The 13,292-nt window shown below is 45.7% G+C and overlaps 1 protein-coding gene across 1 annotated transcript in view; it reads left to right on the forward strand.

Moving 5' to 3' along the window:
• LOC142303422 (protein phosphatase 1H) overlaps window positions 1–13,292 on the forward strand; it is a 295,560-nt gene that overhangs the window by 148,289 nt on the left and 133,979 nt on the right. Inside the window, exon 4 of the mRNA XM_075344753.1 lies at window positions 12,943–13,055. Coding sequence (XP_075200868.1) covers window positions 12,943–13,055 — 113 coding nt within the window. The remainder of the gene's footprint in view (window positions 1–12,942; window positions 13,056–13,292) is intronic.

Genomic DNA, 13,292 nt, shown 5'->3' on the forward strand with positions numbered 1-13,292 from the left:
TTTCTCTCTCGCGCTCTTTCTCTCTCGCGCTCTTTCTCTCTCGCGCTCTTTCTCTCTCGCGCTCTTTCTCTCTCGCGCGCTTTCTCTCTCGCGCGCTCGCGCTCTTTCTCTCTCGCGCGCTTTCTCTCTCGCGCGCTTTCTCTCTCGCTTTCTTTCTCTCTCTCGCTTTCTTTCTCTCACGCGCTTTCTCTTGCTCTTTCTCTCGCTTTTGCTCTCTCTCGCTTTCTCTTTCTTTCTCTCGCTCTTTCTCTCTCGCGCTCTTTCTCTCTCGCGCTCTTTCTCTCTCGCGCTCTTTCTCTCTCGCGCTCTTTCTCTCTCGCGCTCTTTCTCTCTCGCGCTCTTTCTCTCTCGCGCGCTTTCTCTCTCGCGCGCTTTCTCTCTCGCGCTCTTTCTCTCTCGCGCTCTTTCTCTCTCGCGCTCTTTCTCTCTCGCGCTCTTTCTCTCTCGCGCGCTTTCTCTCTCGCGCGCTTTCTCTCTCGCGCGCTTTCTCTCTCGCGCGCTTTCTCTCTCGCGCTCTTTCTCTCGCGCGCTCTTTCTCTCGCGCGCTCTTTCTCTCGCGCGCTCTTTCTCTCGCGCGCTCTTTCTCTCGCGCGCTCTTTCTCTCGCGCGCTCTTTCTCTCGCGCGCTCTTTCTCTCGCGCGCTCTTTCTCTCGCGCGCTCTTTCTCTCGCGCGCTCTTTCTCTCTCGCGCTCTTTCTCTCTCGCGCTCTTTCTCTCTCGCGCTCTTTCTCTCTCGCGCTCTTTCTCTCTCGCGCTCTTTCTCTCTCGCGCTCTCTCTCTCGCGCTCTTTCTCTCTCGCGCTCTTTCTCTCTCGCGCTCTTTCTCTCTCGCGCTCTTTCTCTCTCGCGCTCTTTCTCTCTCGCGCTCTTTCTCTCTCGCGCTCTTTCTCTCGCGCGCGCTTTCTCTCGCGCGCGCTTTCTCTCGCGCGCGCTTTCTCTCGCGCGCGCTTTCTCTCGCGCGCGCTTTCTCTCGCGCGCGCTTTCTCTCGCGCGCGCTTTCTCTCGCGCGCGCTTTCTCTCGCGCGCGCTTTCTCTCGCGCGCGCTTTCTCTCGCGCGCGCTTTCTCTCGCGCGCGCTTTCTCTCGCGCGCGCTTTCTCTCGCGCGCTCTCGCTTTCTCTCGCGCGCTCTCGCTTTCTCTCGCGCGCTCTCGCTTTCTCTCGCGCGCTCTCGCTTTCTCTCGCGCGCTCTCGCTTTCTCTCGCGCGCTCTCGCTTTCTCTCGCGCGCTCTCGCTTTCTCTCGCGCGCTCTCGCTTTCTCTCGCGCGCTCTCGCTTTCTCTCGCGCGCTCTCGCTTTCTCTCTCGCGCTCTCGCTTTCTCTCTCGCGCTCTCGCTTTCTCTCTCGCGCTCTCGCTTTCTCTCTCGCGCTCTCGCTTTCTCTCTCGCGCTCTCGCTTTCTCTCTCGCGCTCTCGCTTTCTCTCTCGCGCTCTCGCTTTCTCTCTCGCGCTCTCGCTTTCTCTCTCGCGCTCTCGCTTTCTCTCTCGCGCTCTCGCTTTCTCTCTCGCGCTCTCGCTTTCTCTCTCGCGCTCTCGCTTTCTCTCTCGCGCTCTCGCTTTCTCTCTCGCGCTCTCGCTTTCTCTCTCGCGCTCTCGCTTTCTCTCTCGCGCTCTCGCTTTCTCTCTCGCGCTCTCGCTTTCTCTCTCGCGCTCTCGCTTTCTCTCTCGCGCTCTCGCTTTCTCTCTCGCGCTCTCGCTTTCTCTCTCGCGCTCTCGCTTTCTCTCTCGCGCTCTCGCTTTCTCTCTCGCGCTCTCGCTTTCTCTCTCGCGCTCTCGCTTTCTCTCTCGCGCTCTCGCTTTCTCTCTCGCGCTCTCGCTTTCTCTCTCGCGCTCTCGCTTTCTCTCTCGCGCTCTCGCTTTCTCTCTCGCGCTCTCGCTTTCTCTCTCGCGCTCTCGCTTTCTCTCTCGCGCTCTCGCTTTCTCTCTCGCGCTCTCGCTTTCTCTCTCGCGCTCTCGCTTTCTCTCTCGCGCTCTCGCTTTCTCTCTCGCGCTCTCGCTTTCTCTCTCGCGCTCTCGCTTTCTCTCTCGCGCTCTCGCTTTCTCTCTCGCGCTCTCGCTTTCTCTCTCGCGCTCTCGCTTTCTCTCGCTTTCTTGCTCGCTCACTCTCCTAGAAAACTTAACGCAATGCGTTCTTGCACAGCAATCCGTTGCCTTAATTATTACACTATTTACAAGGCATCCGTCACATGCGTCACACAACGCATTGTAATGGATGCCGTTCAACGCAAGTGTGAAAGAGCCCTTACAATTCGTAATAATGTATCGCGTGAGAATGTTTTTTGTTTAATTCTTTCGTGGTTATTGGGTGGGAGGGATTGGAGTGAAAAAAAACTAGAGCAAAACTTCTGCTGCGCCACCCTTTCCCTTCTGCCCTAATCACTCTGCTCTTACCAGTCCATGATATGTCGTTACTCAGGCATGAGCGGGCACATAATGTCATGACATCACTTCCAGTACAATATGATGCAGAATGAATGGTTTCATTCAAAAGTACAACTCCTCCTGCAGAAAACAAGCCCTCATACGGCTATATTGACTGAAGAATAAAAAAAGTTATGACCTTTGGAAGAAAGGTAGGGAAAAACGGAAAATCACCGGGGGGTGAAGGGGATAAATAATGAGGCAGCCCCAGATTGGTAATGGTTCACTGCTTCTCCCATATTACATTGTGTATTCCACTAATTGTTGGAAAATTTGAAATGTGCGCTTAAAAGGCTATGTACTTTTTTTTTTTTTTTTTTTTTTTTTTTTGTTCATTTGCTCCCTAAATGCAAAGTTAAGCATCTTTCTAACTTATCCTGATATTTGTCTTCTATTTTCCTGCTGCAGAGGATCTGCAAGTCCTCTACATGGCTTAGTCCGCTGTTATAACATTACAAATGACTTTCTGCTACTGTTAAGTCTTGGTGATGTGTAAAAATCACTAACATCTATGATTTTTTGGGGAGGTGGGTGAACCAATAGTCCACAGAAACCAAGCAAACAACACGGACATATGAACAGCTCCATAAACTTTAATGGGTGTATGTTCTAGTTGTGAAAAACCAACATCTGAATGAGGCCTTAAAATTAGCAGCACTGAGAATAACTGGGTTATACACAAAGCTCCAAATATGAGAAAGCATCTACAGTCTCGGGTAGGGCAGAGAAAACTGGCTTTATTAAGATACAAGAGAAAAAAAACATGAAGAAGAAAAAAGTGCATACCCTGAAACATACAGACCTCACATGCAGTTTATATTACTAGCACCCCCACAAGTGGAAAACCTGAACCCTGGATTAGGCCTCAATCTACATATAGGAGGGTATGATAATAGATGAAGATTGCAGACGAAAACTTGGTGCAATGTTATTAAAGGGAACCTGTCACCATTTTTTCGCCCTATAAGCTGCGGCCACCATCACTGGGCTCTTATATACAGCATGTTAGAATGTTGTATATAAGAGCCCAGGCCACTGTGTAGAACATAAAACTCATTTTATAATACTTACCTAACGGTCGTTGTGGTCGCTGTTGGGTCATATGGGCGTCTTGTTCTCCAGTGCCGGCGCCTCCTCTTTCAGCCATCTTTGTCTTCTTTTTTCGAAGCCTGGGTGCATGATGCGTCCTACGTCATACACACTAGCCGGCATTGAGGTCCTTGTACAGGTGCACTTTGATCTGCTCCTGCGCAGGACCGGCGAGTGTGGATGACGTAGCCGCTTCATGCACCCAGGCTTCAGAAAAAGGACAAAGATGGCTGAAAAAGGAGGTGCCGGTACCGGAGAAAGGAGACGCCCATATGGCCTAACTCCACAGCACCAGGTATTATAAAGTGATTTTTACATTCTACACAGCGGCCTGGGCTCTTATATACAGCGTGTTAGAATGTTGTAGATAAGCGCTCCAGTGGTGGTGGCCGCAGCTTTTATAGGTCCCAAATCTGGTGACAGGTTCCCTTTTAATTAAAAGTAATCTCTTATATGTAAAAGACATATATATATTTTTTATCTCATATAAAAAATGTCTATAGCATTTAACTCCACCTATGTAAATGTCAAGATCAACATCATTTACGAATGGGTTGTTCTAGAGTCAATCATTTTGTCTTTTTAGAACAGCTGCAATTAACTTTTTATTGCAATGAACAGGTTTTAATTTGAAAAAAATGACCTTCCCTAAATGGTTAAAATAAACTTGGACTTTAAGGCTATGTTCACACTAGAAAAATTATTTTTCTTAAATTTCTTGAGTGAAAGATTAGCGCACCTGCGTTAAACGCACCAGTAACGCAGTTGCGTTTTTGGTGCGTTTTCGGTGCATTTTTGGTGCGGTTATTTTTAGGTTGGTCCCTGTGTTTTTTAATGCCTTTACAGCAATAAAGCATGTTGAAAAAAAAAATAGATAATACAGAGATGATAGAGGGATACTTGGATTGATTGATAGATATAGATAGATAATAGATATTTAGGGGAAAAGATAGATAGATAATAGAGGAACAGAGAGAGAGAGATATTTAGGGGAATGGATAGATAGATGAATAGATATAGATAGATAATAGATATTTAGGGGAATAGATAGATATAGACAGACAGACAGATATTCCAGCTTTATTTATGATGTCCCCCCCCCACACACACTGCACTTCTTGCGGCCGATAATGTGTTCACATCAGCGTCCGTGAGAAATGTCCTGTAGTTACCCGCAGCCTCGCTCAGGAGCCGGGTTCAGCACTCGCTCCCTGACCGAGGCTGCGTGGAGAACTGTCACACGCGGCTAGAGCAGAGCTGGAAGCGCCGCGGGACATCGCTGTGGATTACGTCAGAGCTGTGTGTTTGGGAGGGGTTAATAAACTGGAGAAAGAGGGGCTTTTTGTCTTTTATTCAAAATAAAGGATTTTTCGGTGTGTGTGTGTGTGTGTGTGTGTGTGTGTGTGTGTGTTTCTTTACTTTCACTTACTCACTTACAGATTAATAATGTTGTGTCATAGACACTGCCATTACTAATCTTGGACTTAGCGGCAGCTATTGGTTGCCGTTAACTCCTTATTACCTGGATGGCCACCGCATCACGGCATCTGGAAGAGCCGGGGACACTCCGAGACTGCCGCATAATGGATGTGACAGTCCTGGGGCAGCTGCGGCAGCATTAACCCTGTCCCCCGTCCTCCCCAGCCTGAGAATACCGGGCCGCCGCTGTGTATTTACCCGGCTGGAAGGGAAAAATACAGCGGAGCACACGCTTTTTTTTTTTTTTTTTTCTCTCGTCCTCTTCCTGTCCTAGTGACATCACTTCCCTGCAAAACGCAAAGCAGGGATGTTCACTATGTCCCGAAAACGCGAAATAACGCGGGAATAACGCAGGTATACCGCACATCACTTGCTACCTGCGTTATTCTTGCGCTATTTCATGATTACATTACAGTCCATGGAGTGAAATAACGCAGTTAGCTGCAGAATAGAAGTGACATGCTCATTCTTTTTCTTAAGAAAATCTACTGAAAGAATTTTCTTAAGAAAAAAACGCAGTGTGCGCACAGCTAATTTTTTTTCTTTATAGGTTTTGCTGGGGAATGTCTGCAGACAGGTTACAAGAATTTCTCACGAAACTTCTGCAGCAAAAACGGACCAAAACCGCAGGTAAAAAATGCAATGTGTGAACATAGCCTAAAGCTGTTGTCCAGTCTAGGAAAAAAGGTCTACAGTATCTCCATACGAATTGTGATAGTGTGCGCCCAGGTATTGCCTATAAGGTGTTCATCCTTGTCACATAGGCTATGCTCTCTGACCGCTTCTCAAAGTTCTAGCAGAAGAGCGTCCAGTCGGCAATCTGCAGTCACATACATGGACCTCAGCCTTCTCTTCTTAAACTGATCGACACCTTTAATTACCTTATTTAGGTTTCGCTCACACTGCTGAGACACACAAGGGAGAAGATGGAGAAAGTCAGCTCTCATAGTCTCCTCACCTGTGCCCTGATTCTCACATGAGAATCAGATCACCATGAATGACAGTCGGATCACGCTCATAGCAGATTCTGAGCCGAGGGTCATCATCATATAGTATCCGATCCTCTTGTATCAGGTGCCATATGCAGTGTGACCCTCGGCGATACACTGGTGTTTTTTTTTCCATACGTTCTATTTTTCAATAAGATTTCTAATGTGCAGAATAATCTTTATCTCCTTTTTAATGTTGATACATTGTATTGCACAAATCTTCTTTTGGCCAGGAATGACATCAAGTTTCTATTTTATTTGCATACAAATCTATAATCAAAATAAAAAACAAACCTTGACTTTCCTTCTGGAAAAACAAAACAGATGTCCTCAAACTCAACGACTTTCTATCAGCAGGTCGTTAGTTGTTCATGTACCAGTCTCTCAACAAAGTATTTTATAAGGTTTAATTACATGCCAGGACTCTGCTCGTCAGAATAAGAAACATTGATGTTAATAGCAGTCTGGTTAGAAAAGCCAGGATTTCTGATAACTGACATTTATAACCATTATTCATTGTAGATCTAGGGGTCCAACACACTTAGAGGGCATCTCCACTACTTGGACCACCCCTACACATTCCCCATGTTTGCCCTCATAAAAATAAATGAGCCTATACTCTCCTCCGATGCCGGGGCGGTTTCAGCGATGTCTGAACTCACGTTCCCGGGGCCCACGTGACTTTATTATGACATACGAGGAATGGAATACTGGTCTTAACAGATAGGATAGTGGGAGGAGGGCACCAGGTAGGGTATGAGAAATGTTCAGTTACTTTTCAGTCTTTTGGTGGAGGAGAGGAATGCATATAATGAGAATGGAGGCAGTGAAAGCACTTTGTTTTTGAAAAAAAAATCAACTTTTTTGTTTTTTAAAGGCCTATAACCGGTAGATTGTACTTCTATTATGTATAAAGTATTCAGGAGAAAGTTACTTTCAATAACTTTTTCTTAATTCTCACTAGGTGGCATCAGGGAGCTGCCTCTGTACATTCTAGTTTGTTCCTACTAGTGCCTTAAACTGTATTATAGAATGCCAAAGCAATCTACAATAGGCTAATTTCTAGTGTGTCTCATGAAGTTTAAGAAATAACAACCCCCCCCCCCCTCTAAATGCATCCAATAGTTTAGTTTTGGTGTTGTGTTCCTTTGATTCGTTCTAGATGAGTCGGAGTATACAAATGTTAAAGTGGTTGTCCATGATTCTTCCAGAAAAAGCACCTCTGTATTTGTTTGTAAGCTATATAATATAGATATAGATCTATATAGAAATATAGATCTATATAGAAATATAGATCTATATAGATATATACTGTAGATCTATATAGATATATACTGTAGATCTATATATAATGTGACATGTTATCCTTGGAAAAATGGAGTATGGTGCTCTATCCTTTATATGTGAACTGTAATCCCTGGATTGTAGACATTCAACCAGTGAGCTGTATGTTATTTTGCATCTTTCTTTGCTAGTGAATTTAATGAGTGACAATCTAGAGTGCCTTGATCTCATATTGATCAATTTCAATGGATCCAGTGAATTACTGATGATACCAGTCCTGGGTACCTCTAAGGTGTCACCTAGTGTAAACATTTATTGCAGCTGACTCCTTTTGGGTAGCAACTGCTCTACTAATTTGTGTCTGTTGTATGTGTATATGTGGTTTTGCACTTAGCCCTTTATTCTGGTAAATATGGTGATGGTTATCTTCAAGGTAGTAAGTGATACAATAGGAGCAGCCGCCGTGGAATGGGGGCACCCAGAAAGTTAGGGTGCTTAAAGCCCCATTGCTATGCAAGGACCAATTAAGGGTGAGTCATATCCCCTAGGCTCCAGCATCTGAATCTTATTAGGTTTATTTACCATTGATCTGCACAGCCCCCAGATACAATTAGGCTATGTGCCCACGCTGCGGATTTTGCGCGGATTTTGCCGCGGATTTACCGCGGATTTTCCGAAAATCTGCAGCAGCGGCACTTCCAAGCCATTTCAATGGCATTTTGGAAATGCTGTGTCCATGCTGCGGATTTTTCCGCGGCGGATTTGCCGCGGATTTTGATCTGGAAAAATCTGCAGCATGTCAATTATTGTTGCGGATTTTGGGTATAGAATGGGGAAAAAAAAATAAAAATCCGCGGCAAAAAAAAGGTGCGGATTTGCCGCGAAAGTTGCGGATTTTCATGCAGAAAAATCCGCAGGTACATTCTACCGTGGACACATAGCCTTACCCTTACAATTTCCATCCGGTGTATCTAACACTTTATGCACATTGTGTGTCTCTGGTTGCATGAATGTAACCTTTTTAATTGATATAGAAATAAAGTATACATTTTTATTAGTTGTTTTTTTTTTTGTTTGGTTTAATATACACTACTATTGACCTGAATAGAAGTGATGTACCTCAGTATATAGATATTCACACTTAATATAGCATAATATAACGCTTATATAGTTAGAGCACCTTTCACCTAATTTTTCTTGATGAGTTAGACAGTGGCTGCAGAGCAAAATAAAAGTTTAAGATTTTTTGTTTTGGTTTTAATTTTGCCTTTCTGCTCTAGAGATGTTTGCAATCAAAGTATTTTAGCTAATACATTTTCATAACTGGCGTTACCAGATAATTTTTTCTTCTCCCCCTAGACCATGTTAATTAGTCATAAGAAGTGATGGGCGATCCTGATCTGTAAAGATCGGGGATCGTACCAATTACATACCCATCGTGTACAAGATCCCGACTGGTCACAAGACTATGACATCATCAAAGGTCCTGTTACTTTGTAACTTTGTCACTGTGCGAGTATCGCATCATGGCGCACAATCTCCCGACAGGAGCGGGAGGAGTGACAGGAGCATGTATTTCCATGCGGCTGAAGCGCTCCTGTCCTGAGAGCGTCAGGTGCGGAGTGATGCTATGCGAGACTGCACGAATCATTCCCTCACTGTCAGCCTGCTTCTTGCTATGTTCAGAGCGATGTAGCAGAGCTGACATGGCTCTCAGTGCTTCACACTTTGTATAGACTGTCTGTACAGAGTGATGAAGCAGACATTGCGGTCTCTGTGGATTACGTCGGTCTAGGATTGTTTTTATAATAAAGATGCAGTCTCTAAATTATTTATTTTTTTTTTTTATTTCTAAAAATTTTTTTTGTTATGGGTTTTTTTTTTTTACTGATTACTAGAAATTCATGGTGGCTGTGTCTAATTTGGCATGATACCATGAATTTCGGCCTTAGTATCATCTGAGAATACAAATCTGGTATTAACCCCTTTAATTACCCAGTGTACACAATATGTAGTTGTATAAAAATAATTTTAAAAAATGACGAAGCACTCTGCAGTATTTTTGATTCTCAGCGCACATAAAGCAGATTGCTAGGAGCTGCCACACCCATCTGCCTGGCTTTACCTTGCCCGGCAATCAAAATACAGGGAAGCCTTTTTTTTTTTTTTTTAAATTGTTTCATGAATTTCATGACATGACCTAAAAAAAAAAAAAGACATGGGCTTCGCCCAATTGTTGTCCAGTCAGGTGCAACTAGGCAGCTGGGCCTTCTAGGCCCCCCTGCAGCGAATTGCAGTCCACAGCCACCCCAGAAAATGGCGCTTTCATAGATGCGCCATATTCTGGCGCTGTATCCAACTCCTCCAGCGGCCCTGCCGGGTGGCACACTGGGTAATAAGTGGTTAATACCCGCTTTGTTTTACCAGCTGGTATAAAGCCCAAGATTCTTGATGTCAGGCCAAGTTTGACCCGGCCATTAAGAATCTCCAAATAAAGGGTTATAAAAGACACCACACAGAGAAAAAATACTTTATTAGAAATATATACACACACACACACACACACACACACACACACACTTAGGGACTCCATCTTTATTACTCCCTCTCACCCCTCCATGATCCTGGTCTTCTGTCACTGATCTAGCTCAGCACGACAGCTTCGGCTCTCCGTGCTGTCTAATCACTCAGATGGAGCATAGACTGCTGGTTGGTAAGCGGTGACGTCACCGTTGCCATAGTATCCTAACGAGCGAATTACTATAGCAACGGCGATCTCAGATCACCTGTTCCCGACACCACTATTCACCGGCTATGGCATTAGTGTGTGGCATCCAATCCCTGCATGTAGGCTGACTCTGTAAACAGCGCCAACACGCAGGGAGGGGGAGCAGAGCATGTGCCCAAACATCTTGCCAGTACTTGGCACTCGCCGAGTATACCGTGTACTGAGATGCTCGGGCGAGCACAGCGTACCGGTGATCATGCTCTCCCATCCCTTTCCACTCACACTACATCATAGTGATGTGACCAGTCTGTAGCCAATGAGATAATAACACATTCATACGTGACTGGTCACACGGCTATGATGTCACGGTAGGTCCTTTAGTCAGCAGTGGTTACTGGGAGGGCACGGCGATGATCAAACTCGGAAGCAGAAGCGGCGGGAGACAGAGTCTGCAGGACACATCGTGGGGCCTGGAAGTATAATGACAATGTTTATTATTAACTATATTCTTTATTTTACAGCCCCCACCGCCCCATCCCATAACAGTAAAGTCCAAGGTCGGTGATCGGACGCAAGATCGTATTATCTCGATCCCGATCTTTACAAAACGATCAGGCGAGTCTCCCCGATCCTGACCATCGGGTGGGGGGGGGGGAAATCGCCTATGACTAGTCATAAGCAGGCTACAACACTCAGGAGAAGAACATGCCTCCAATATAGCTTAAAACAGGTTTCTCATTTTCAGGTATACAAGTCTGATCCCTTTGCAGAGTGATTGCGAGTTTCATTGAGCACACACTTAATGATTACTTACACCTCTGAACTTTCATCTCCTTGCAGTCAGTGTAAAGCTGGGTTCACACTAAGCGACAGCGACAACGACGTCGCTGTTACGTCACCATTTTCGTCACCATTTGTCAAACACAGCAGAAGCAGCGATCATAATGTCGCTGTGCTACATGTGCAGAGAGCAGGGAGCCGCGCTTAGCGCTGGCTCCTTGCTCTCCTAGGCACAGTACACATCGGGTTAATTAACCCGATGTGTGCTGCAGCTACATGTCACAGTGCAGAGAGCAGGGAGCCGCGCACACTGCTTAGCGCTGGCTCCTTGCTACAGTATACATCGGGTTAATTACCTGATGTGTACTGCAGCCACATGTCACAGTGCAGGAGCCGGCACTGGCAGCAAGAGCGGAGGCTGGTAACGAAGGTAAATATCGGGTAACCAGGGAAAGGTCTTCCCTTGGTTACCCGATGTTTACGCTGGTTACAGCTTTCCGCAGCTGCCAGACGCCGGCTCCTGCTCCCTCTGCTCGCTTCATTTCGTCGCTCTCTCGCTGTCACACACAGCGATGTGTGCTTCACAGCGGGAGAGTGACGACCAAAAAATGAAGCTGGACATTCAGCAACGACCAGCGACCTCACAGCAGGGGCCAGGTCGTTGCTGGATGTCACACACAGCGACAGCGACGGGACGTCGCTGCAACGTCACAGAAAATGGTGACGTAGCAGCGACGTCGTTGTCGTTGTCGCTGTGTGTGACACCAGCTTAAGGGAAGGGGCAGCACAGTGGTGTCCCATTGTCCCATTACAAAGCCTATTATCAGCTCTCATCCTCTCATAGCACTGTCACCTCTGCTGTACTGCATGTCCCCTGCACACACGCATACACACACACACACACACACACACACACACACACACACACACACCGTTTACATCTATGGAGAAGAGCTCAATGGTATTGATAACTTTAATTATATTTGTTGTGCCCACAGTATCTTGTCAACTTTTAATGGCTCTGCATTGAGTCCAGGGAAATTGAGCACAGCTGACATAAGTGAGATCAGTCTACCAGTATACCTCACACAGGAGCAGCCCATTCTAAGCTATGGTGGGGACATGTTCCATTTTCTCTTGTTTCTGCCTGCTTATGATTGGTCAACCAAGTACAGGGGGAAGAAGTACACACCCCCAGTAAAAACTTTGACACCCACTTTAACAAAATGTAATGCTCTAGTTATCAAATATTTTGAAATGTCAAGGCAAAATGAAAATAAAGAACTTTTATTCTTCTCTGCAGATGCTATTACATTGTGTTCAATTAAACATTAAAAATGTGGTGAAAGGAGAACACTAAAACTCTATTTTTAATATCGAATTGTATTAGGAGATTGTGTTTGCGTGGTTCCGCTCCACTTTTGGAAAGGACTCTGTTGTTCCTGTATCCTGATCTCCCTCATTCTTTCCTGTCCCCTATACATTACAGCAGTGAGTAAGGCTGCTTTCACACCTCCGGTTTTTGCTATGCGGCACAATCCGGCACTTTGCAGGAAAATCGCAACCGTTTTTTTTGCTGCCGGTTGCGATTTTCCTGCATAGACTTTAATTAGTGCCGCATTGTGCCGCATGGCCTTGCGTTCCGTCCGGTTTTTGCCGCATGCGGCAGATTTAGCCGATGCGGCGGCCGGATGGAACGTTGCCTGGCACGTTTTTTCGTGCGGCAAAAAAAACCGCATCGCGCCGCATTCGGCCGATGCAGCGCATTTTTCAATGCATGCCCATGGCGGCGCGATGCGGCAATAACCGCATCCGGCCGCCGCATGCGGTTTTTGCCACTGCGCATGCTCAGTAGCATGCCGCAAGCGACAAAAACCGGACTGGCCGCAAAGGAAAAACTTATGCAAAGGATGCGGTGTTTTCACCGCATCCGTTGCATAGCTTGCACAGCCGGATGGAGCCGCAGAGCTCAAGCCGGATGTGTGAAAGCAGCCTAAATGCACACATACAGCCATCCTGTTGTAATGGTGATGAGCACCCCTATTTTAGCTATTGGTGCTCCAGAATCAAGCCACTCCTTTATCTGTAGTATTTCCAAATAGAACAACTCTTAAAAACATTGTTTTAGAAAAGTGTATTGCCGAGATTACTTTCTTACTCTTTTCACTTCTTTCCTTAGGATCTGCAAATTGAGCGAGAAAGGAGCACTTACAATATATCTGGAGGCTGCACGGCACTTATTGTTGTATACTTACTGGGGAAAATGTATGTCGCCAACGCTGGTGACAGCAGGTATTTCACATTTCTTCAGCTATTTTCATTCCGTAATAAGTACGCACCAACTGCCACCATTTTGTCAGTCTGCCAGTTTGTCAATTATTGCAAAATTGACCATTATTTTTGCAGCAGTGAATGGTATCCAGCTTTTAATTAGCGGCTAGATCTTTTTAGAGTGCTTTGTCGTAGGTGGACTTGCTTTCCATTTTGTGGAACTGAAGGGTTTCTGTTATTTTGTTTTGATTTTTCTTT

Source organism: Anomaloglossus baeobatrachus, chromosome 4 (assembly GCF_048569485.1).
Source record: "Anomaloglossus baeobatrachus isolate aAnoBae1 chromosome 4, aAnoBae1.hap1, whole genome shotgun sequence".
Taxonomy (NCBI): Eukaryota; Metazoa; Chordata; class Amphibia; order Anura; family Aromobatidae; genus Anomaloglossus; species Anomaloglossus baeobatrachus.